General features: G+C 38.6%; 2 protein-coding genes across 6 annotated transcripts in view; one reads left to right on the top strand and one right to left on the bottom strand.

Moving 5' to 3' along the window:
* vsnl1a (visinin-like 1a) overlaps positions 1-16,600 on the bottom strand; it is a 31,274-nt gene extending 14,674 nt beyond the window's left edge. Inside the window, exons 1-2 of the mRNA XM_086060750.1 lie at positions 16,331-16,600; positions 9,511-9,677 (exon numbers count right to left, since the gene is read on the bottom strand). Of these exons, the coding sequence (XP_085916876.1) occupies positions 9,511-9,672 (162 nt within the window). The 5' untranslated portion in view covers positions 9,673-9,677; positions 16,331-16,600. The remainder of the gene's footprint in view (positions 1-9,510; positions 9,678-16,330) is intronic.
* Positions 16,596-25,275, top strand: LOC147158360 (uncharacterized). Of its 5 annotated transcripts, XM_086060747.1 has the most exons (6): positions 16,596-16,940; positions 19,153-21,297; positions 21,379-21,639; positions 22,173-22,316; positions 22,646-22,726; positions 24,785-25,275. In XM_086060747.1, exons 2-6 carry the CDS (start codon positions 19,203-19,205, stop codon positions 24,901-24,903), a joined length of 2,700 nt encoding a protein of 899 aa, XP_085916873.1. In that variant the 5' UTR covers positions 16,596-16,940; positions 19,153-19,202; the 3' UTR covers positions 24,904-25,275. The 5 variants fall into 5 exon arrangements, with proteins under 5 accessions (XP_085916873.1, XP_085916870.1, XP_085916868.1 ...); XM_086060744.1 differs by having other exon boundaries at positions 16,596-16,919; positions 19,153-21,639; XM_086060742.1 differs by having other exon boundaries at positions 16,597-16,940; positions 19,153-21,639.
* Positions 25,276-26,144: the final 869 nt, after the last annotated feature.

The raw sequence follows: 26,144 nt of genomic DNA, 5'->3' as shown, positions 1-26,144 counted from the left end.
GACACTTGCCTTTTTGTGAGTTAGCAACACTGAAGTTCCATGTGTTCGCCCAAGAATGACAGAGCACCGCTGTGAATAGTGAGAATCTGCACGTAATTGAGTTTCCCCCAAAGAAATAATATATTAAAAATATTAGGGGTGTCCGGCGATAATTGTAATTAATCGCATGACTTCAATAGTTAACTCATGATTAATCACAAATCGCATATCTGTTCTAAATGTATAATAAAATGTACAATAAATGTAATTTTTTTCCTAAGTGTTCATACTCTTAACATAAAAGTGGGAAAAAATGTTAAACTAATAGAATGCATCATTTAATCATTGATACAGTAGTTTCATAATAATTCATAAAATTGAGTTAAATTAAAAAGATGCACTGTACTGTAAAAAACTAATTTTCTGCCACTAGATGGCATAATTGCATTTGTAAGATGTTGGTGACAGCTCAGTGCATTTTTTTGTATCTATCTAATCTTTAATATGAAGTAACTTGTGAAATTCTGCACATTTTTAAAATTGTAAAATAAAACTTGACCCTAGTCACCCTAAATATATGCATTATTATTAAATTTATTACTGCTAAATTTTGATGTGGACGTGTCTGCTGCGTTGCAACTCTAATTCCCCCAGTACATGGGGCGGTCATTAATTGCGCGTTAAAAAAACTACTGGCATTCAAGAAACTTTAAATGAACTCAAAATGAATGCACTAATTTTGACACCCCTAATAAATATCTACAGATGCCACAAGATGGTGGAAAAGCACTACTTTGAAGCTCCTTAATTGACTTCAGTAAAGTTGTTTAGAACCAGTTCTGCAGGGCTCAGACAAGGACCAATGGCGGCTCAGCTTCAGAAAACAGGTGAGCCGTGATTGCTCGTTACTTGAGTCTTGGGGAACTGTGATGTCATTTTCTGGCGACAGCAAGTTGTAAAATGACCGCCCCCTGCGATGGATAAAAACGGGTGGATTGCTGCTCAATTCATATTCCACAAAAACAATATTAATCAGAATGCTGTGTTTAGACTAGTGGAGAACATATTGTAAAGAAAGTATTTGACTTGACTTCCCCTTTGAGGCCCTGGAAATGCGTACTTTGTCTTTACCACTCTGCAAAATGAATCACATTCCAACTATCAATTGTTTCCTCTGCTTTCTGTCAGTCTTGTGTGTAGCTAGAGGGCTGCATAAATAATGCCTTAGTCTCATGGATCACTGTCAGGTGCAGTGAAGCCCCAAGACTTCAGGCTGACTGCACTGGCCGCCGCTCACGGTTGTTAAGATTTCTTTTTTTTTTTTTTTTTTTGCACAGAGGCTTGGGAGGGACAGAGCACGGGAATACAGTATATGCAAAATCCACCGCGGGGGTATTTACAGCGTGTGATTGTGTGTGTTCGAGCGGGTCTGCGTGAGAGGGAAGTAGCCGGCGTTCCCGCTTACATAAACCTTCCATGACATGCAAGGCAGAGACTGAAACTCAGCCAGCACGCTGCTATTGTTGCCACTGCTTCCAAGGCTTCGGGGTTTCCACACAGGCAGGCACACCAAACACAAACATGCAAGCAAACACACTCCAATATGCTGAGTTCTTAGTTACGCTCAGATTAGCAGATATGCTAAACAGTCTTGGAGTAACTATTTCATAAATATGAATATTTTAGGGATGTCAAAAGTATTGACAAAAGAAATTAACTCAACTAGCTCAGTTTTATTTCATTCCTGTTACGGCCAATATCCTGCAACTAAACTAGCAGATGAACAAACACTATAGGTAGTTTTCAAGTAATTTGTGCACTTTTCACAGCTAAAGTCAAATAGCATATTAAACTAATATGCTATAGTTGTACATTTATATAATCTCAGAGCAAAATACCCTTCTCAAGTTCTCTCCACGGGGCCTCGCAAATCAACCCTTCTGAAGTGTGCTGCTCGTGGGCACAACTAAATCTGTAAGCGAAGGAATTGTTTCTATGAGAAAAAAGACTGCGTCCATTTTGATAGATATTTTTTTTCAACAGTTGTAATTTACAGGACAGGATAAGCGGTTCCAAAAATGGATGGATGGAATTCTAGTCAAGAATCAAAGAAAGCTATTAGAACAGTCTTTGATTATAAATATACATTCTGTTTTCTGATTTTACATTAATTCCAAGATTTGACTCAAGAAATATCTGCTACAAGCTTTGTTTGTTTAATTATGGAAAATTGTGCAATTAATTAGTTTAAAATTTGTAATCGCTTGACAGCAATAATATTAACTCTTTTACCTCCAAAAATGTCAATTGACGTTAAGGACACAGCCACTGTATACCGCCAATAACGTCAATTGACAACAACTACGTTTTTTTCTCTCAATGGGCAGTGCAACGTCTTGTGCAGCTCTGCTTTGCGAATGGGTTGGAAAAAATCCCAAAATACCCAGTAACTATGGCCAGCAGGTGGCAGCATTGTATCTATTTTCAATGGGCTCCCAGAGTATCAAATGACATGAAAACGTGGCGGATCTTTGGAAATAGAACGTTTTGAAGGATGATGTGAATGATCAAAGCGTTTGTCACATTAAATCTAATTCGAGAAAAAACAAAAAAACAAAAAAAAAAACAAGAAGAGGGCGGCTTCGAGTGCAACCCAAACTCCAACTCAGACTCCAAGAAAACTGAAAAAAATGAAGAGTTTATTCAAGGACACAAACTTGAACGCGTACCATGCACGAGCTTGACACAGAGGCTGCAGTTACGCTTTAGGCCAGAGGTGGCAGTTGCGAGTAAAAAGGTGACACACTCTGCAATGCACCTTTTGACTGTAACTGCTGTAGTTAGCACTATGGCACTAGTCCAGCAGTGAAATGTTGTGATACAAGTACAGAGGTGGCAAATCCAGGTCCAGAAAGTAAAAACCCTGCCAAAGTTTGGCTTTAGCCCATGATGCTAGCTAGCTAGCTCCCTAGCTAGCTCCCATGGTGCTTGTTTACCTGCTAGGGAGCTAGCTAGCTAGCACCTGGGGCTAAAGCCAGACTGTGGCAGGGTTTTTACTTTCTGGACCTGGATTTGCCACCTAGTGGATGAAATAGTTGAAAAAGGAATTTGTGTGCACATTTGACTGCATTATCAGATTTCCCTTTTTTGGCTTGAGGGATGAATTTGGCAACATCACAACCTGACAAGTATGCAATATTCACACTGTTGTCATTTCCTGCCTCCTGTGCTGCCGGTGTTCAAAATCAGATACCGACGGGCAGCCAAGCAGGGCAACAAGCAGAGTGTGACTCATTGCTCGGATGCCAGCTTTGGCAGGTGAACCTGGGGTTTACTCTCCGCTCATTGTGACGCACTTTGCCTGGCAACATCCGCAAGCAGCTTGAGTGAGATGATTCTTAAACGCTCATCATCAGCCTTCTCACGCTTATTCAGGCACAAAGACAAAGCCAGATAGGAGTGGAAGCAAGAGAGGGTAGACTGAGAATTAAGTGTGTAAGCGTGTGATGTGATGCAACAGTGACACGCAAGCTCTTATTCTACATTTTCAGGATGTCCATAATGTGGTCGCATTATTTATACAGCGCCACCATGTTGTTCAAATTCCTCCTCGATTGTTGATGGTACATGCATAAATCCATAATAGTCTACATGTAATGTATAGTTTAGTATGTATTGTCTTTGCTAGGGATGTTTGATACCACTTTCTATCAGACCGACACCAGTACGAGTATTCAACTACTGAGTAGTCTCCGATACCTGTACCAAGTGCTGATACTACAAGTACATTTGGTACATAAATTTCCCCCCAAAAAAACAATGACAGATTCCTTGTATCGGTACTCGCCTATCCTTACTCTTTGCATATACTGTTTGTATGCATAGGATAACTATTTTGTGATGTACTGTTACTATCTATTGTCATACCTTACGCCCTTACAATCCTATATTTACTGATTATTATGACAAGTCAATGTTCCACCAATTAACTAAATAGTAATATGAACAAATATATTAGAATTAGGTTAGCCAGCTGATTATTATAATTTTTTTATATGTTGGCAGAATTAACTGTGTATGCATTTAACCTTTATTGGCATTGTTTCTCTCATCTTTTTCCTAACCCTAACCCTAACCTTTTCTCTCATGACATTTTACATGTATGACTTTAACAACTACACTATTAGAAATAATGACAGCAAAAAATATAATAGCATGCAACTACAGTACGTTTAATATATTCATGCCCCCTCGAGTGTGTTTGGATGCAGTGCATAACACTGATAAAGTGTCTGTGATTTCTAACTAGTGTGGTTGTATTACCCTCCATAATGGGATGCTCACAAATGTGGCAGTGTGACTGTTTGTTATGGGGTTCCCATGAGGGGAGTGGGCTGGAGCTACATAATGAAAGTGCAAACATCCATTGTAATTACAGGTTTACCTACTGTATGTGAGGTCAAGTGGAAAACTTAAGTCTTTTGCACGAAAAATAATCAACATCCAAAAGGAGCTGCAAACCAACTTGGGCAAGAGAGGAAAATACATTTTAGATAGAGATAAAACGATAACTTCAGTACTTCTTTCTCACATTCAAATCTCACAGTGTGCTGATTTGGGGGATCCAAGTCCAAAATCATGTACGCGAAAGTACATGAGTGCAAATGAGTCACACTAGTACTGGTTCACTCATCTGAGTTCAACGCAGGCAGCGTTCGTTTGGTTCCCACTTGGTGACATGTGGGTGCAAATGTGTCTCTATATGTGCCCTGTGATTGACTGGCAACCAGTCTAAGATGTAACCTTTCATCAGTGTACCATAGTAGGCTGAAACAGGCTCCAGCTGACCCTGACCAGGACAAGTGGTATGGAAAATGTATCTGTGTCAATATGTCAATATGTCAATATGTTTAAATCACATCCCACCCTTAGTCATCTTGTGTAGACTCCAGCTTCCAGTGTATGAATGCATGGAATTTTCCAAATATGGTAAACTGGAAAAAATTAGTCACTGTATGAGTTTGCTGCTCTGGTAAATTTTCCTCACGGACACAAGCGGTGGGCCAGATGATGTCAACATCTGGCCTTCTACCTTTGCCCCATTGTGTTTGTTGATTATTCACACGCACACGCACACGCACACACACACACACACACACACACACACACACACACACACACACACACACACACACACACAAGCACAGCCTACAGTACATACTGTACACTCATACAGACACACAAGCGTGCGAGGAGAATAGCTCCAATACATGGATGGATTCTGCTCTGTTATGCTACATTTTTTGAACCTTTGGAGCCTCATTAAAAAGCAAAACATAACAAAAACTCCCTCCTGTTTACCATGCATGGTTTTGCATCAGTATTACAGTAATGAGGCAGGGGTCAGAGATACTGACATAAGAGTGCATTACACTGACATTGGAACACTACCTGGCCAAACAACTACAACATAATTTCCACTCCCAAAATGTAATGACATTCAATACAAGGCTCATTTGAAAAATGTAGACTTTGCAAGGATAATCTTTACTCAGCTACAGTCATTGTCAGAAAGTTATGATTGTTAAACTCATCTTGATGACGACCCTTGGACGTGTGTTAGGTATCAAAGAGAAAGAAAAAAAACTTTAGGACAAACTATCACACCAGTGTTTCAGGAATCATCACTAACTCTTGTTCCAAATGACTTACAAAGGATCTGATGTGTCTGGGATGTGAAATTTCACACGCTGATGTATAAGTGCCTCAGTGAATGAATTGTCACATCTAGTCACCCATCCATTTTGGCTGCACTGGTGTCAACTATAGCACTGCATAACTATAACCTAATTTCGAATTCTACGTCAAAGTTTTTCATTCAGTGTAATTGACCAAAATTATTTTACATGAATTTAGATGGAAATCAAACCACTTTAATATAATTTCAAACGTAACATTGAACACTGAATCTACATTAAGCAACAGTATGTAACAATTTATTTGATTAATTTCCTGACCGCTAACTAATGCTGGCTAACTTACTAGCTTGTAGCATAGAGCCATAGTAGCCACTTGTTGATATACTGTAATTGTGTGTGTGAAATTGAAAAAGATGAGAATTTTTTTTAATGTAAAATTATTTTAGATCCGAAATGTTTAATATTATCTGCTGACTAACTATAATTAAAAACTAACAAGCATGATTGAAACTGGACTAAAACGGAGACTACATTATAAAATGCCTGATAAAATTAGGACTATGCCCCACACTCCACTCATCTATCCAGGAGTCTGACTTGAGAAATGATTTCACTTTATCCATCTCACATTTAAATAAGCTATTACCTTTTAAATTTAACATACTAATAGACACTTAAAATCACACTACCATCTCTTCTCATTTCACAATCTGAATGTGTGAATGGTTCTTTGCCTTCATGTGCCCTTCAACTGGCTGGCGACCAGTCCTGGCTGTCCTAATGAGGATAATTGGCATAAGAAAATGAATAGATGTCTGAACAACTGATAAAGGCCTTTTATTCTATAACTAGAGGTGGCAAATATAGGTTGAGAAAGTAAAAACCCTGCCACAGTTTTGCTGTAGCCTCTGGTGCTAGCTAGCTAGCTAACTCCCTAGCAGGTTAACGAGCTCCATGGAAGCTAGCTAGGGAGCTAGCTAGCTAGCTAGCACCTGGGGCTAAAGCCAAACTGTGGCGGGGTTTTTACTTTCTGGACCTGGATTTGCCACCTCTGTCTATAACACATTGGTCTCTATTTTCATGAGGGGCGCAAATCCGGCATAGCAGCGGGAAAAAAACACATAATTAAACACAGTAGAGTAAATAAATAAAAAATATCTGAGTGCACAGGTGAGTATACCACACATACACATTGTAACACAACTGATCTCTCGTTGCTGTGTCGCATGACTCCATAGGATTTAATGACTAATAAATAATGCACGCATACATGCATACTTTTCCGGTCTTTGCCCCTTGGTTTCCTGCAAACACTGCTCTAACCAAATATGAACAACACACCCACCACCCATAAACACACACACAGTCACAGTTACTCTTCACAGGAACAATGTGTCCTGTTAACGTGAGGTCACAGCAGGCCGTTTTTCCACTTATCAGCTGGCTGGATTTAAATAAAGCCCTATCATGGATTCACTGTTGCCTAGAAACACAATAGGATGCATCAATAATGGGATTTTCCCTCCAACCTACAGGTCAGTGCTGGTTTTTGTGTGTGCAGATTTCCCTTTTTGTAAAAAATATTTTTGGGTTATTCAAATTGAAATCAATTGACCAATTTTGATAGGACCATTGAGTCAATATGGAAAGTTCACATGGTGTCTGATCCTCAGCTGTGAGTTTTTCAACTGAAAGCTTGAAGACCATGATGCAAAAATATGTCTCTTTTCTTTTCTGGTTGGGAGCTGATGCATGAGCTCCATTGGCATTTAAAGGAAGTTCACTTGTGACCTCAGTGCCTGTGCAGGAGGGTCTTATGTAACTGCAGCACCCTCTGGCATTTCCTGGCACCGGTTATAAAAGATTAATGCTTATTCTTACACTACTCACAATGCAGGCTGGCATCTGAACTCTGAAGAATTGTACATAATGTGATTAAACACAAATTAAATAAAACAGACTAATGTAAACACAAATACATTCAGAGTAACCCAGCAATTATGTACCAATTTACCGAGTGTCACTTTATCATGCAGCAATATTACGGTGTACTTTACTTTAATTTCTAAAATTGTAGATTTCAATTTCGCACTCCATACAAATTAGTTTCTTCTAAAAATGCCAGGATGCCAGGCAGTATTAATGTTTCTCAAAGAATCCCTCCCAGTTGTGAGGGTCTAAATTAGTATTGTTGTTAGTTTGTCACATTGTCAGTTTAATTCCAAAATCACTGCTGTTTACCAGAACTAAATGAAATTAATGTCATTGAATAAATTCACACCCGCTGCTTAATGAGATACAGTAGGCTACATATTAATGTGAGTAGAGGCCAATCTAATATCTGCTTCTTTGTTGGTTTTCTGCCCAGATACAGGAACAGCAAATGGGAACATGCAAATAGGTCTTGTCTAATATCATCGTTTTATAATCAACATAATGCTAATTATTGAATGCAATGTGTCCATTATTCTGAGAGGAGTGGTGGCAAAATGAGTGAACAATAAATATAACACATTTTTGACATACAAGAGCACTGTGAATGCTTGTTTCTTAGAATGAATATATAGGATCAACCTCATAAGTTAAAATCAAAATAATTGCTACAGCAGTTTTTATCAGAACTGGAAATGGAAAGCTTTGTCTTTTAAAATGGTTATTTATTTATTTATTTATTAGAAATGATTAATCTAGCCTCGCAATTCATGAAAGTTTGTTGAACACATTCAGACTAAGCTAATTAATTGTTTTAACAGATTACATTCTGCTGGTATCGGTAAACATTTTATTTTCTCTCAAAAATAATCAAAATGGATTTACAATGTAGAATTTTGGATTATGTTTCTCCATTTAAAAAAGGACGACTATTAACTCAAAAATTGTTTTCGTTGCATGTAATGTATTTTCACTTCACAACCCAGTCCAAATTAGCAGCAGGTACAGTATAAACTCAAAAACAGTTATTGTTTAGAAAATGGTCATATTTGCCTTTTTAGGCAATGTGCTTGAGCATTTTTGGCAGAGTGTGTCTCTCTCTCTCACACACACACACGCTTGCTTGGTATGAAATATGCTAGCATTACGCTAGTAGTATGCTAATATGCTAGGGGCTTTATGTGTATCTCTCCTGCGGCAGCTGCGTCTTCTATATCAGCCAATAGGCTGAATTGTACCATCGCTATTAGCAGTGTCATTTAAACGACCCCAAAGAAACAAACAACTGCAAATGACCAAACTCGTATAGAGATATAGTTGATCTCCTGTTTGTTCTGTTTTGAAAACTACGGTATAACTGAACTCACTGTTTACATTGTTAAATATTTCAATAAAGTACAACCGAACTCAGTTTTGCTCCGCTGCCCTTTTAAAAACATAAGCTAGAGCTAGCATGCATGCGAGTGTATGTTTTAGCGTAATAGCATGCTACCATATGTTTTGAGCTAGCGTCCAATACTACGGTGCGCCTTGTGAGTGTGTTTAACATAGAAATAGCATCCGTAACTGACTTATAATATGTTGCACCTTATGGTCGCATAAATACGGTAATCTAAGCCTTTTGTTTTCCCTCTGGCACACCATTCTAAACAATCTTTTATCAAAATAACATAGAGAAAATTCTATGTTGATGAGTCAAAGAACAGAAAGACATAAATTGGTGGCTACATGTATGGTTGGTTGGTAATGTATATATCTTTACTTTGTATTCACTAGTCTAGCTTGACTTTTAAATAGTTTAAACCAAGGTTTAGAACGTGCGAATGGACATTTAGATGCACTGGAAAGCTTGATAGATATCTATAAGCATGAACGTGATACATGTGATTGTTGGACTCACCTTGACATAGAGCTGCTGGAATTCCTCGAGGTTAAGACGTCCGGTGGGACAGTCCTTCAGGAAGCCCTTGTACCACTGCTTCAGCTCATGTTCATTGAATTCTGTATTCTTCACCAGATCTTCCATCACCTCAGGGGTCAGCTTGCTGTTCTGTTTCCCCATTTTGCCTGCACACAAACAAAACACAAAAATATTTGTCTTTTATTACAAAAATAGAAGAGTGATTCATCAGCAGTGAAAACTGAGATTTCGAGAGAACTCTGATGGTTCAACCGAAGCAAAAACGTCGTGTGTGTTCTCTGAGTAGGCAGAATTGCATTTGAATAAAGTCCCGGGCTGTGTTTGCGTTTAGTTATAAGGGCAGCTGTGAGACATACACCTTTTCTTGCTTTCTTTAATCAGCTACTTGTCCTACTTTCATGAGTTTGTTTCATATTTAGAAGCATCCAGTCAGAACCAACAACATCCATTCATTCAGCCAGAAGTGTCATACATTTCAGCTGCATTCTTTTTCCTCACATTTACTGTCCAAACCATAATTATTGTATCTTCCTACAATCCTTGACATTTTGGTTTCCAAATTGCATTGTACAAAAAATCACAATGACCAATTGCAAGACATCATCTGAAGAGAACTAATATGTAGAATAGGGATAGACCAGTTATCGGCTGGGTCAATTATCGGCACCGATGTTCAACATTTTGACAAATATCGGCATATGGCCGATAATAGATCCATTTAAAAAAGTGTAGAGGGGAGGAAAAAATTCAGGGAACTAATTATTAAATTTTTTATATATGCTGATTGAACTCTCAGCACCTTCTGTTTTTGTTTGAAATGAAAACTAAGACAAATACAATTTTAATACTTGTATTTTTAAATTTGAGAAATCTTTATTTACTGTAGAAAAGAATAGGGAGCTATTTACTTAAGTTTGTATTTAACTTTTGAAGACATGCCCCTGGGAGATCCCTGAACTTTGTGTTATATTTTTAAAACAAAGCTGTCTATTAACTAAGATTTTTTTAGATGTTCAATAAACATATGCTTTAAAAAAAGTTTTATCAAGAGCTGGTGTTTGTATTTTTTCAAATTTTGATGCCAATATTTTTCCTTTTGGTGGAAAAAAACATCGGCTCCAAATATCGGTTATCTGCGTCCTTGATGACTAATAATCGTATCGGCTCTGAAAAAAAAACATATTGTTTATCTCTATTGTAGAACTATGTTTTTTTCTGTATTTAATGTCTCTTATCTGAATCATCACCATAATTGTGTACTCCAGAATTATTATCAGAATTATTGGTCAAGTATGTAAAAACACACAAAGAATTTGTCTTCACATTCACCACATATCTGATAAACACAAAAAAATGGACAGAATGGGAAGACTGGCGGTTCGCTTATTAGTGCCCTGAGTTTCTTAGGGGGAAAAAAAAGGAGACATGAGGAAGGAGAGTGTACTTCACATCTATACCCCATTAATTAAGTAATTTTGGAAACTCACATGTATGATATTTGACTTGTTTGCTTTTTGTGTGTGTTTAAGATTCACAAATTAGTAGACGTGTGAAATGTGGGTGTAGTTTATTTTGGTAATTACGGTATAGCAATTATGGGAATCCCTGTGAGTTAGATGGCATCAAAAACAAAGCCACAAGAAAAGGAAGCCATTTTGGTGAACGGGGGAATGTCCAGGATATTTACGCCCTCACTTCAGGTTGAATCAATGAAACACCCAAACAAGACTGAGGCTCATGATGAGGCATGTCATTAAATGTAGACTTTTGATGAAAAGATGATCATCATCACTGCTAGACATTAGATTCTAAGATGCTATTTGAGCTCATTGGAGCTAATCAAGGCTCTATTCTTTTTTATTTGTGATCACAGAACAGCTGATCGCAATGAAAAAACTCAGAGATGCATGATATTTTCTTGAGAAAATATGAACAGAAAATGAATTAGTCAATTGTGAACAGCTGTTGAGTAAAAACAAAATAACTTGACTGACTAGAAAAAGTGCAATTTCTGCAGAAATTGCGTGGGAATGCTGAAAGCTGAATGCTAATAAAAGCTGAATACATGTGGAATCTTTCTGAAATGCTTATACAGTAAATCGAAAGATAAATCACGTGAAACTGACTAATTATGAGGGCGGCACGGCGGATGACTGGTTAGCATGTCCGCCTGCCAGTGCAGAGGACGTGAGATCGAGTCCGGGCTTCGGCCTTCCTGGGTGGAGTTTGCATGTTCTCCCCGTGCTCGCGTGGGTTTTTTCCGGGTGCTCCGGTTTCCTCCCACATTCCAAAAGACATGCATGGCAGGTTAATTGATCACTCCAAATTGTCCATAGGTGTAATTGTGAGTGTGGATGGTTGTTTGTCTCTCTGTGCCCTGGATTGGCTGGCAACCAGTTCAGTGTGTACCCCGCCTACTGCCCGAAGCCAGCTGGGATAGGCTCCAGCGACCCTTGTGAGGACTAAGCGGTTAAGAAAATGGATGGATGGATAGTTGGATGATAAATAAAAAAAAACAAAAACTGCATTAATAATTTCAGTGAAATTATAATGCATTTCGTGATATGATAGTTGGTATACATGTATATCACAGCATAACAGACATGGATTTTAACTTACGACCCCCAGGTTAGTGAACAATGCACTTTACCAACTGCGCCACTGAGCAGTATCAGACTAGTGATGGGAAAATGAAGCTTCATGAAGCACTTGTAATATTTTTTGACGCCTCTAGATGCCACTCTTGGTTGAAAGATGCAGTGGAAATGTAATCAATTTCTTTTGCACTAGCTTTTATATTTAAACCAAGAGCACCATCTAGGGGAGTCAAAAAATATCACAAGTGCTTCATGAAGCTTCATTTTCCCATCACTATATCAGACAGCTGGTAATGATGATAAGTTGCATGTACGGAAGTGGGCAAGGAATGGAAATTTCAATGTCTGTTTTATTGAAAATGAATGGGGAAAAGTTGATATTTAACATTAAATTGTGCGAATACTGTAAGTAATGTGGAATCGGACAATATATACCCCGGGTGGCGTGAATGTTTGAAGCAAGTTGAAATTTGAACGGTGTAAATCTGAAGTATTATGTAGGAGTTGTTACATGGCAAAAAAGTGTGGAAAATAAAAATCACAATAACATATGTGGGAATGCATTCCCACAATTAAATAACTATAGAAGGATTCATTTGGGCTACGATGGTGTGACAAAGCCAATATAACTAATGTCATATTTTCACTTTTCTCTAATGCCCAAAGTTCAACATTTTCACATAAAATTAGCAAGCTGTCAGTACTGATTTGTGTTCTTCTAGTACAGACTGAATCAACAGCACTCTTGCTGGTTGTGTGATCAAAAGTGCCACAATTGTTTCAAGACAATCAACAATCAATTCCATACAAATGATTGACACCTCGTAAGCCACACCGTCTGTCTCTGATTGGTTGTTTTTCTCGGGCATGATGGTTTCTCAAGAGGCACAAGACGGCATACCCCCCCCCCCCCCCATAGGTCATAATGACTGTTTTAACAAACATGACCAAAAGTGTGTAATTCTTTAAAATTGCACACTCCCTCATTTACTTGACTAATGCTGCTATTATACCGATGCTTTGTAAGAGATCAATCAATAAAAAATAGCCGAGTAAAACCTGAACCAAGCTCCAATAGGTCAACTTCCTCATATTTACTATCATGCATTCACTTGTGCAGAGAAGTACAGAACCCTCAGCTTATCTTGTAGCAAACCTTGAAAGGACAGTTAAAAAAATATCCCGAGTTATGGTGAAAGTGAGTAAACGGATCATATCATAACAGCTTTTCGCCTGTTACTGTATGTTGTCAGACTAGATGGGCCGAGCCTTGAGGCAGCAGGTTCCAGAAGACAGATGTGCGTTTTAGGAGTGGTGCATGTGAGCTCTGGATAGACTCCAACGCAGAGGTGGGCATTGAGGGCCGGAGTCCTGCAGGTTTTGCATGTTGCCCTTCTCCAACACAGCTGGTATATGATCAGCTCATCAGCAAGCTCTGCATAAGCCTGATAACGATCCTGTTGATTAAGATCAGCTTGTGTTGGAAGTGAGAAACCTCCCAAACCTGCAGCCCTCGAGGACCGAGATTGCCCACCTCTGCAAGTATAGCCTGCTAACACCAACATGGGACTCAGGCTAACCACTGAAATTTAGTGGAAACTGTAACTGTTTACAGAGAAGTTGCTTTGTTCCTTAGGTACTGCAATGGGGCCCTTGAGCAAGGCAGTAAAGACCCAACTGCTCACTTATGTGATGCAGTTGATGTCGGACAAGCCATAAATGAGCACTATGAGTTAAATCAATACTTTATTATGAAGCATGTCGTTGTATTATAATAAGCTATCAAATAGTTACGATTTTTCAGTACAACATAGTAAGTAGATCCTCTATAGACAATAGTTTCTGTTGTAATTAAATCCCACAAAACTTAAAGAGTTTGAACTGTCTTGAAGCAAACAAGAACAACAAAGACGTGAGATGTGAGGAGAAAATACAACATGCACCTTTGTGGGGAGTGCACATGTGTGACGCCTGGAAATACTTGCGTGTTAACATTTGGCCAGCTAATGAACATTAAATTAAACTCTTAAGCAGTCAGTCAATAAAGCCCAGCTAAGTTGGACACTGGACCTGAATGGCGAACTAGCTTAGCGCAAGCTAGGACGAGGCTAGTACACAGCAACGGAGCTCTATTTAAAATGGAACCAAAGAGAAAAAAAAACATCCGGGGTTTAAATTTGCTTCACCTCATCAACTGTGCAGCGTCACTTTCAAGTGCGAAAATACAAACACTTTGTCTCACCGTCCTTGGCGCACTAAACTGAAAATGGAGCCCTCAAAGTTATATAAATACAACAGTTTGACCCTGGAACAGATTCTAAACAATTCTGAGGCCCTTAGAGGTTCCACTCTTTACTGTGGAGTGTTAAGTCATCTCTGTTCATTGTTTACATGCCTGTGTGTCATTCTTCTTCTTGTCAGTCAACATATTAAAACAACCCTTGGCACGACATGACTCTCCGCCTGAGCGAATACATATATTCAGTATGTACACACATGTACGCACACTTCATTCACAAGACATCAGCTGAATCACAGCTTCTGTGCACTAACCACATAAGTTCCTTGTTGGTTTGTACACATTTGTTGTTGTCCTTTGACTTTCAGCTAAGTCCCTGTCAGTCAGGGATCGTCACAGCGAGTGCTCGGCACAGTATTTACGCCCGCACATCGTACGCAACCCACAATGAAGACGCCTCATAAGCAGTGATGCTTTCCTCTATTATAATAAATGCATATAGAATATGGAGGTTTTCAAACATTGTCTTGAATGTGGAACAGGAATTCAGGTTTCAAACACAAAAATGTTCTTGTAAATTTCCAGTTTTCCTTTATTAGTTTAGCTGAGAAATTATGGAATACTGTATTTGTACATTATTTTCTGCCATTACGGCTACTAAATATCTAAAACTATTATAAGAAAGACTACTTGGGCAAAATCACATTTGAGTAATGTGGTGTCCAATTTAACTTGACAAAGTTAATAAAAATTGTCATTTTTAGTTGTATGGGTTATTTATAATAATGTATGCAACGAAGACATGCAAACTATAAAACATCTCTTTTCACTGTGAAATTTTGGCAAATTTTCAGTCTATTCTATTCTTGTCTTTCTAGATACCGCATTTCAGTTAATTCCCCAAATACCAGTAACATTTTTCCGACTGTTTTACAACTTAAGAAAAGAACAAAACCCGCCTTGCCATCAAAGATGCAGCAAATGACAATCATGCCAACACTTCTCTCTCTACACCCACCCACTTATCTTGCTTTGCAACATTTTGCAACACAGGAAAACCTATACTGCATAATGATTAATCATATGTATATTTTCGTTTACAAAATGAGTTTCAGAGACCAAATCTATGTTTAATACAGAAGCGCACACTACAATGACTCCGGAATAAATAGATTTTTGTCCTTCTAACCCTTAAGGCTAGGCAGGGAAACAATGACTCACAGTCATCAGCATGTATGCAGTTATGAGGACATATTCCTAAGGTTGATCTAACATCCCTTGTGAACAACGTGCAGCAGACTGGCCCCACAGTCAGTCGCCGGGATGGCTATTACATAACACAGTCTCCCTTACCATCATTCGTGTACAGGGGATGACCTTGAGACAGGAGAGGAAAATAAGCTTGGACAACGCACTAGAAACATATATGTTTAATGCACACGTGTATGAAAGTGTTCGTATTTGTGTGTGTTGTCTGCGTGCAGGATACGCAAGGGTGCGATCATTATACAAGAAAATAAGGAGGTGTGGTCAACCTGCACTGGTTGGCAAAAAGTGGCAGATGGGGTGATGTAGGTTATGGAAAACACTACATCTCCATTCTCTTCTCACGCACACACGCACACGCACGCACACAGAGTTGCAACTTGCACTTGATTTTGACTGTATGTAAACGATTTCTAATAATACAGCTGAGCAGTCGTCAAGCATTCTCTTCACTTTAGTTGTTGAATCAGAACAGCGCGATGTGCGAGACGCACTTGTGACAAGAGAACCATCCAAAATTTGTGCCCAAAAACTCATACTGTATGTTCTGTGATCTTTACACCATTGTCGTCTAAACTATCCACTATTATTCCAAATGGAAGCAGAGGGAATGGCGCACTACATAGCATCACGCTGGTACACATTCAATAATAACATGTAAATGCGCAAATAAAGATAAGGGTATGGCATCTCCTACCTGGAAAGTCGAGGAGGAAAGTCCGATCTAACGTCTGGAGAGGTCCAAAACTGCGAGGGGAAAAAAAGAAGCGTACTTAGTCGAGCCACAAGCTTGTCTTTTCTTCTTTTTTTTCCCCCCTCTCGTTTTTTTATTGCGTGTATTGTATTGTAGTTGAGATTGATAGTGAGCGCTGCAGGTGCGGGATGCTGCTGCTAAACGCACACTGCCGTGATGCACTGGGCAAGAGGCACGCAGGGGGAGAGATGCGCTTATCTCTATACGTGTGTGTAACTGTGTGTGTGTGTGTCGTTAATGTTTCCCTAGGCTGCACGTGACATGAAATGGCAGACAACAGCCTTTTAGCGCACGAACGAGAGACAGCGGCGCGTAAATAATTGACAAAGTACAACTAACATCGAATGTGACACCCAAATATTTAAGTTAAATAAAAAAATGGTTATACAGTGACATCATTCCTCACCAGTCACCACCAGTTTGGCGCCACACAAGGTTCTCAACCGGGAAGCTACTTCAAGCTAGATGCTAATTAGTTCGAAAGTGGCTTCCTGTTGTAGGCTCCTGGTGAAACGAGCAGGCTGGTTTAAAGGTAGGTCGAGTGGTTGAGCTAGTAAGTATTCGTGCTCTTATTCTTTATATATTACGTAAATGAATAAATAATCAAAAACAGCAATAAATAAGTCCGGTATTCAGAAACAACTTTGAATAGAATAACGTGTTTGCGTTAGCGTTAGCATGTAAGAAGCTAGTTAGCAATACAGGTCTTTATTTTTTTAAATAATGTACAAAATTTCTCTTATCAGCTTATTTTTTCAACATTTTTGACAAACTATGTAGTTTCATTCCCCACGTTACCGATAGAGAAAATTAGATAAAGCTTATAAATAAACTATTTACGATTAAAATAAAAATTATCTTCTAAACACTAATGAATAAAAAGATTATTATATTTTTGAAGGAAAGATAGTTTCTTCCACTTTCTGCTCTGTTTTAAGAGATGTTTTATGAAGATATCACATTAATGACCTTCTGTTTTTAAAATGGTCAGGTTACTACAGTTTGCTCTTGTTTTGGTTCTGATTGTGGAGATTGTATTCGGCTGCTGTTCAGTGCAAGGGTGGATCTAGTCTAGTGGGATATAGGGCTGGCGGCCACCCCAAAGTCTTTACATTTCGGAACTATTTGCCTTATCACCTTTAACAGAGAAGTTCTGCATTTATTAAATTAACTGGAAAATACAATATATAGTTGATTACTTAATTAATTATAGTGTGCTTAATAAATTTAAGTAGATCTCTTTTTAAACTGTCCCCTTGCATTTTTTTTTATTCTCTGTATGCGGCCCTCAAACAAAAAAGTTTGGACATTATGTCATTATGACATATGGGTAGAAATGCTCCCACTTTAATATAGGTACTTAAGCATCATAAATTTGAAATCAACTTAAAATTTCCTGATGTTATAGTTCCTTTTAATTATTTATAAGGATATGTAAGCGGTTATAAGGCAAGGCAAGGTAGTTTTATTTCTATAGCTTATTTCATACACAAGGCAACCCAATGTGCCTTACACAATTACAGACACAACACCTACAAGCATCAACAAACACAACAGTTAAATACAATCACGGCTTAGCTTAAAAAAACGGGCCTCTTCGGATTCTGTTTTTTGCCTAGGTAATTTCCTTTCCTATCCTATTCAAGTGAGATGACCCGGCGCTACTTGGAGAATAGGAGCATTCAAATTCTACAAATGTTTAGAAAAGGTTCCTGTATGCCACCTTTAGCAAGGGTTACTTCTCTGACCAGTTGACAAACTACTGTTAAGAAAAGTTTCATGTTCAACATTTTAAAATAATAGAAAAAACTAAAACAAAACAACAACACTAATTTGATTAAAAAAAATAGTGTATATATTTTGGGGGGGGGGGGGGTCACTAGTGGATAGTCAATGAAAACAAGAAATATACATTCAAAACAAAAGAGATGGTGTGGTTCCACACAAACACAAATAAAATTATAAACGCCTTTCTATTATTCATTTGCAATTCTAAAATCAACAAAAACATCATCATAGATCCTTCACAAAAACAAGTACTCTGTGTATTAAAAAAAAAGAAGTAAAGTCTGCAAGTGAACGACAACATCAGCAATACACGCTGTCGCGCGGTGATGTCAGTTAGGAAAAGTGGAGTCAAATTAATGCGAAAACATGTTGTCCTTGCCTATGTTTGAAAGGGACCACCTTTTCATTCCTCCTTTACCCGATGACATAATCCAACAAAGGTCCAGGAAAGGTGGCGTAAAGGTTAGGAGATTTGACTTGCTGAAAAGGCTACAGGTGAACCGTGATTGGTTAATACCTGAGCCCTGAGCAACTGCAAGTGGCAAAATGGTCGCCCCCTGAGATGGATAAAAATGGGTAGATTTTGCTACTTAACTAATATTCCACAAAGCATTATTAATCAGAATGGCGTGTTTAGACTAGTAGAGGGATTAGTGGGGGCACATGCAATATATTATTTTGTAAAGAACACTTTTGGATTGACTTACGCTTTAAGGTGCAGTTGACAGTTATGTAAAATAAAAAATAGTTTGGTCATGTTGAAATAGCTAACAAAATATAAATATTTTTTCTTTAGTTTATGGAATGGAGATAAATATTTTAAAGTAAGACTTAAATGTAAACTATTAATTATTTTCAACAGTATTGTTGCTGCTGACTACATTTTTGACTTGACATGACAGGTAAGCATTATTGTCTCTTTACTTTGTCTTGGATATGCAAAATATAGCTTTTTTTTTTCTTTTCTTTTTTTACAGATTTCAGTTAAAAAGCACAAATAGATGTGCACGGAAGTGTGAGCCTTAAAATGGAGACAGAAAGTTCTCTTCTCTTCCCCAAAAGACCAAGGATAGACTATATAGTGACCTTCGACAATACAAGCACAGATGACCTCCCAAATGTTTTGACATCCCAAACTGTTGGCTCCCCATCTGTGGCCTCACCCAGAGATGCCGACGTAATATGCACCGAACAAAACAGACACATTCAGGACAAAAAACCTTGTGAACAAATTCACGACACTATATTAACTGCTGGGCCCCACGCTGAAGACACAACCTCAAACACACTTGAAGTCTGTGTTAGTACTGAAGTGATTCAACTCCTTCATCTGAAACAATATGATCAGCAAGACAAGATCAGCCTAAGCCCATTATCAGGGTCTTGCACTTTGGAAGTCTCTACTTCTGAAATGTCAAGTTATCCTGAGTGTCAACACATGGAGAACTCACTTGAAGACAAATCTCTTGCTGATTGCAGCTTACCTTCTAAAAATGGATTGTCAAATGATGCGGAAGTCAGATATCAGTCAGGTTCCCCTTGCGACTCCGACCAACATGAAACTGCTTCGGGTACATGTAGCCAATCTGTCGCATTTGATGACAGTAATCAAAAGGAGGAGGATTTCGCTGATACTATCTTCCAACAGGGAGTGAAACAGGATGAAGGGGAGAAATCTCTCAGTCATATGAAGGAGTCTCAATTATTTGTCTCTCCACCTAATAAGGACGTTCCCGTAATCTTGGCAGAGGATAAAAGAAAAGTGGACATGTGTGATAGTCCTGCTGCGTGTGACAGGGAAACAAATGACCTAGCTAACGATACAGAAAAAAGCGACATCGCCTCTCCCGTTGAATGTGCTGAGGTGTCACTTATCTCTTATCACGCTACACCGGCCAAGTACATTTCAACTGAGACAGAAAACCCTGATGACTTTGGACAGGCAGAAGAAGAGCATGGTGAGACGGCGGCCGAAACAGAGAAGGAAAGAGTTCATCACATGCCAGAGAATCACATGTCTGCGAGTATCAGCATAGAGTCTGCTGAAAAAGATAATGATGCAGACCCTCACAGAGTAAGTGAGTTTGCAGTCTGGAGCAAAACTGTCAGAGAAGCTGAAGAGAACTGCTATAACTCTAAGAGCATTGCAGGTAAACATCCATCAGCAATGGTCTGTGAGCTGGAAATACCTCATCCTCCCACATCTGATGCCAGACCATTGCAGCCGGCTTCAGATCAGACAGTTCAGTCCATTAACCAGTGCAGACCTCAGCAGCATGAAGACAAAAAAGAGAACTTGAGTGAGTCCTTTTCTGTTCCCTCCTCTGGAACACACAACACATCTGGCTATGAAGACAGCTGTCATCTGACATCAAGTCCTTGCATTAGTCCACAAAGGACGACAAAACCTCTTCCAGCTGGGGATGAAATACATAGCTGTGTTATTGCGGGGCATCATTTGGAAGAGCAGTCCAGCTGTTTGCCTGTCAGCTGCAACTACCTGAAGGCCCAGCATGTTGAACATTCACTGCCTGGAATCGGCACAAGGGATGAGCCAAAGGAAATCAAAGAAATGACTGGTGAAATAAAACCACATGAGCTGGTTATGCAACAAAATAGTCAGAGCAATGAGGATATGAGTGACCAATCACTCATGGAGGGCTTAACAGAGGACACCAAACTGACACCAGGAGACGAAACTGTACATGTCATCACACACCAAAGTTTCCCTGAATACCAACAAACAGCGGAAATGCTGGAGTGTAAAGATGAGCTTTTGCCTTCATTAAGTGATGCTGTTGTACCAGGCTCTCATGAGTTAAACCCCAGACACCACTCACCAAACCCAGATCGCGTCCTGGCTCAAAACTGCAAGGACAAATTCGCCTCATTGCCATCTGCTTTCACTATCTACACCAATGTGCCAGGGGGCTTTGACAACTTCCACAAGATTCAACTGTCACCAGATGATGATGAAGCTGTCCAAGGGAATGGCTGTCTTCACACCAGCTTGGCCATGCTGCTGATGAAATCCCCACAAAAGGACCACTCCATGCCCAAAACAGAGGGTCAGCATGTGGAGATGCCAAAGGAGATGGAGGAGGACCAAGTCCATGAGGGAGGTGGTAAAGTTGAGTGTCACATTCAGGACTTAGCCAGTGGGGGGTTTGACACTGATGCCAACTGTACAAAATGTTTCTCAGAGGAGGACGTTATTGTTTCAGAGTTTTCCAATGATGCTGCCGTGCACAACAGTCCACCCCCCGACCCGATCCAGTGGCCAGAGTTTAAGATGAAAAAAGAATTTGACTTGGTCTTAAAGGAACTAAATGTGTATTTCAATATCTGTAAAAGTGAAATTGCATGTGACAATGGGAAGCCGCCTGAGCTGGGCAATGAAGTCTCTAAGAGCAAATGTCACAGCAGCAGCCCCGAACTGGCTCTCCACAGAGATTCAGCTTTAGGTAAGTACATTTATTTTCAATTGAGCTTTTATTCTCAGTGGCCCAAGACTATTAGGAACATTACCTTTGGGGCAGTTATTCAAAGAGCACTGTTGATATAATAACTCATTTTAGTATTCCAATTAGCTGGCCACACATTTTTCATTTAAATTTGTTTTTGTGTACTGGCCAAACGCCACAGTTGCAGAGAACATCCTGTTCTTTCACAAGTCACACAAGTTGTCAAACTCACTTCATCTAAAAAAAAAAGTTGTTAGGAATAAGCGGTTAAGAAAATGGATGGATGGAATTGGGAAGGAGTTACTAATAGGTCTTTGGATGAAACCTGAAGTAAAAAAATTTTTTTTAATTCTGTACTACGTTATATATTTAAGGATGACTTTAGACCCTACACACACACACAGTAACTTTTAACTTGTTACAGCTGTAACAGCTATTTTAATTAAATGTATTATCTTAAATTGCCACCCATTACAATAGATACTTTGAGACAGTTTTATAAAATTGCGTTTTTGTGTCTTATTTTCATTTAGGTCCCGATGAAAACCACAACGTGGAAATATGTGTAACAGATCCAGACGCTTGTTGTATAACCAGCCATGGAGGTGAACAGGAAGTGCCCATTAGCTGCCATGTGTCCCCAGAAGGATCAAGTATTGCTGCAGAGAAACACAGAGGTTAATTTTCTTTTCTTTTTTATCTTGTGGAGAAACACAAAGGTTGATTTTCATAAATGTTTTAACTCCTGCTCCACAAAATCTAAAAGTCTCACTTGTTTCAAAGGTGATCTTTTTTAAAAGGTGTGTTTGGACAAAAAAAAGAAAGAAATAATTTTGTAACCTCTTGTCAGCATTCAGAGGTTCATTTCCCATCCTCGGTTACCTGCAGAGAAACGATAACACTGGTATGAATGGAGGCCCATTGTATGAGCAGGAACAGATAACAAATAAAATAGGATTAGCCACTCATCCCTGGCTGTGTCTCACTTTCAATATGTCGCTGCCAGAAACCCAGCAGACAGAGCTAAAAAGGACAACGTGGTCACCATCCTTCATGTGTCTACCTCTCATGCAGTCACAAAGCCACAGTGAGTCCGTGATCACAATCTTAATTCAAAGGTGGTGATAATTGTTACTATCAGAATGATGGATTTCCTCTTTGAAAAGTTCAATTCAGTATGTGTTTTCCGAAACCATTCAAAGTTTTTTAATCTTGAGATAATGGAATTACTATACGTGTGTTAATTTCCTATACTGCATATTCTGCTAGGGTAAGGTAACCACTTACTAGGTTTTCGAAATAAAAGATGAGGACATTATGATTTTGCTGAAAATCAAATGCAGTATACAATAATAAAGAAAGACAAATTAAAAAAAGAATGGAAGATTTTAAGGTGGCTGAGACATGGCAACACATTTCAGACAGGAATAGGTTAGGGTTTCAATAGATTCTCAACTCCACTCAATTTTATTTATACAACATTTTAAAATAACCATCTCTGCATAGAAAGTGCTGTACATGGAGTAAAAAAAAATCTGTTCTGCAGTAAAGGAAAATGACACAAAATAAATAAATAAATTAATGTAGATAAGTAAATAGGTACATTAAATAAATAATAATGATATTATTAACACAAGAACTTGATAAGTGAATAAATAAATAAGTACATATATAACAAATATTGTAAATTGACACAAAATACAGCAGGCACAAAAAAACAACAACCTGAAATTATGCAGTCAGCGATGGGAACTGAGAGGCACCACAGCATTATGTACAATAGTAGTTAAGGGGTAAATGCAGAACTTTCATTCAATAAAAAGACAGATCTGAATAAGAAGGCGGCAATCACTTTATATAACTTCAAGTAAGAGATTATTACGACAGCTGAAAGACACGGGATAATTAAGGTATTGACTGATGCATATATGGGGCAAGAGTAGAGTGATTTCAGCACTCTATCAAGGTCTACTGAAGACTCAAGAGTAGAGGGAATTTGACATTGTACAAGGGCTGGGCGATATGGCCCAAAAATAAAATCTCAATTTTTGCAGTCATTCAGGACAATTACAATTTTAATCGATTTTAATCTAAGGTTTCATTTATTCAAACAATAATGTATACTGATTCTAAATTAGTTTGTGCTTAAATGCCACAATTAAGTTGTTGGTAGCTATTGTAAACATGTCTTGTAAACCACTCATCCAGCATTCTCTGCCCACTTGTGCAAAATTGCAACTCACGAAAACATTTGAATGTAACAGAACATAAGAACAACATATTTTAATAATCCAGAAGACAAAATTAGATTTCACGATTTAGCTAGTTTTCAACAATTCGATTTTTAAAAAGACCATGTATTGTATTAATTACATTTATTGCCCAGCCCTACTTTTTACATAAAACAGTTATGGGAAAAAGAACAGTGGGGCTGGTGAAATCCGCCCGGACTTCAGACACAAAGCTCCAAACCGTTAACCTGGGACACCAGGGGCCTCATGTATGAAGGGTGCGTACACACAAAATTATTGATGATCTTATCATGAATTTCATTCACACCCGCAAGCCCTGTTTATACTAATTTGTATATTTATGTACGGGCGTGGAGAGGGAGGAGTCTGGTACTGTAACATTTCCGCATTGATTGAGATGTATGAAAGGAATGTGCTTGGATTCGTACGTACGCACAGATTCGTACATCTGGATTTTTTTATGCGTGCAATGTTTTCTGGATATGGACGTACGCCGTGTTTTAGTATGAAAGCCACGCAAGTCTTATTACATGAGGACCCTGGTCACCATATGTTAGGGTAACAGGGAAGCTAGAATATATAAAATAACTGCTGCCTTGCTGTAACTTTGGTGTATATATATGTCTTCTTCTAATTTTCTTCTCTCTTAACACTCGCTGACCATGCTGGTCCTTCTTTTGGAATTGTCCCAAAAATGGTGTAGAAAAATCCAAATACAGAGCCACAATTATGGTTCAAAGTAACTAATAAGAATAGTATGCTGACAGCAGCAAGAGACTCTTAGTGAAAGTAAAAGTATTGACGTCCTCAAGCACATTTACAGTACATGCAATAAAAAAATGCAAACCTTGAATGGCCGATTCATCCTGTTAACGTTTTGCTTTTGTGGACAGCACCATTGTTGGAGGCCAAGAGACTGCAGCCCTTGACGACGTGCACACGGCCAATCCGACTTGGACTGTCCAAAAGAGCCAAACCCAAACCCCTGCACCGTTTCCACCCATGCAAATGAATCACAAATGAGAAGGGTGAGAGAAGAGTTCTCATATGTTCACAGGGACTATTTCCGAGTTGTAGTCCATTGCTCATTTTGTAGTTGTGTGTTACAGTAAGTTTAATTTTCACACATTTGCATGAATACTCTTAGATGATTCTGATACACAACACCAACTATTACTGCATGTTTTTAATATTGTTCCAGATATTTATTCTTGTTGATAATTCCAACTCTTACTGCATGTTTTTAATATGGTTCCAGATATTTATTCTTTTGAACCGTTATTGTGGCTTAAAAATGTCTCTCTTGTTGGTCTCATGAAATATTCATATTATTCATTAAATAAGTTAATATTCAAATAAAACAGTTAATTTGTGGTTCATGAAATCCAAAACATGCTTCTACTTGGCTATTATGTATTTTCCCGTAGGTGTTTTTATACAATATGCAACTTGTTCCAGTTGTGAGTGGGCGTACTTAGTCAAGCTAAGTGCGATATTCTCTGTCCTTATGTGTTTTTGTTTTGTTTTGTTTTTCATTAGAAAGAGACTTCCACAATATAGCCTTGAGGAATTCTATTGGAGGTTAGCTGGAGTTGAGTTTTGTTCTCAGGGAATTAGATATTAGCATAAATGGCATCTAAAAGGAGCATCATCTGTACATACTGTATCGTCACAACAGGAAAGCAAGCACAGTATAGCGAAAAGACCAATAACTTTCTGTCAGATTTTTTTTTTGGAAGGAAATTGTTCTTCAAAGTTTAAACAGCTAGATGATAATGTTTTTTTTGTGTTCCTGTTCAAGGAATCCAGTGTATGCTAGGGCTGGATGATTAATCAAAATTTATCCTGATTTTGATTTGGGCTTCTCTCGATTTTTAAAAAACGTAATAAACGAAAAAAAGAAAAAGGAAAAAAAAACGATGTGCAGAATGCCACGTTGCAGTTACAAGTTCTCTATGTTGTGAAAGTACCCTAAATGCACAATATAGTTTGTAGCAAGCCCTAAATGGCCAAAACACGCAGGAACATCCAGTATTAGTTGCTATTTTTATTATATTCTTGCGGCACGGTTCGCACGTCCGCCTCCCAGTGCAGAAACCTGGTTGTGAGATCGATTTTGGCTTCTGGCCTTCCTAGGTGGAGTTTGCATGTTTTCCTCGTGCCTGCATGGGTTTTCTCTGGGTACTCTGGTTTCTTCTCACTTTACGAAAAATATGCATGCTAGGTTAATTGAACACTCTGAATTGTCCCGAG

Source organism: Leptonotus elevatus, chromosome 18 (assembly GCF_054856555.1).
Source record: "Leptonotus elevatus isolate MCC_2025b chromosome 18, RoL_Lele_1.0, whole genome shotgun sequence".
Taxonomy (NCBI): domain Eukaryota; kingdom Metazoa; phylum Chordata; class Actinopteri; order Syngnathiformes; family Syngnathidae; genus Leptonotus; species Leptonotus elevatus.
The sequence above is the reverse complement of the archived record's forward strand: the minus strand, read 5'-3'. Positions and strand labels throughout refer to the sequence as shown.

Bases quoted from the DNA above. Each gene is read 5' to 3' on its own strand.
- LOC147158360 (XM_086060744.1), top strand. From the start codon at position 19,203: ATGGAGACAGAAAGTTCTCTTCTCTTCCCCAAAAGACCAAGGATAGAC. The intron at 21,640-22,172 runs GTAAGTACATTT...ATTTTCATTTAG, and splicing joins CCACAGAGATTCAGCTTTAG to GTCCCGATGAAAACCACAAC. The intron at 22,317-22,645 runs GTTAATTTTCTT...TGTCGCTGCCAG, and splicing joins TGCTGCAGAGAAACACAGAG to AAACCCAGCAGACAGAGCTA.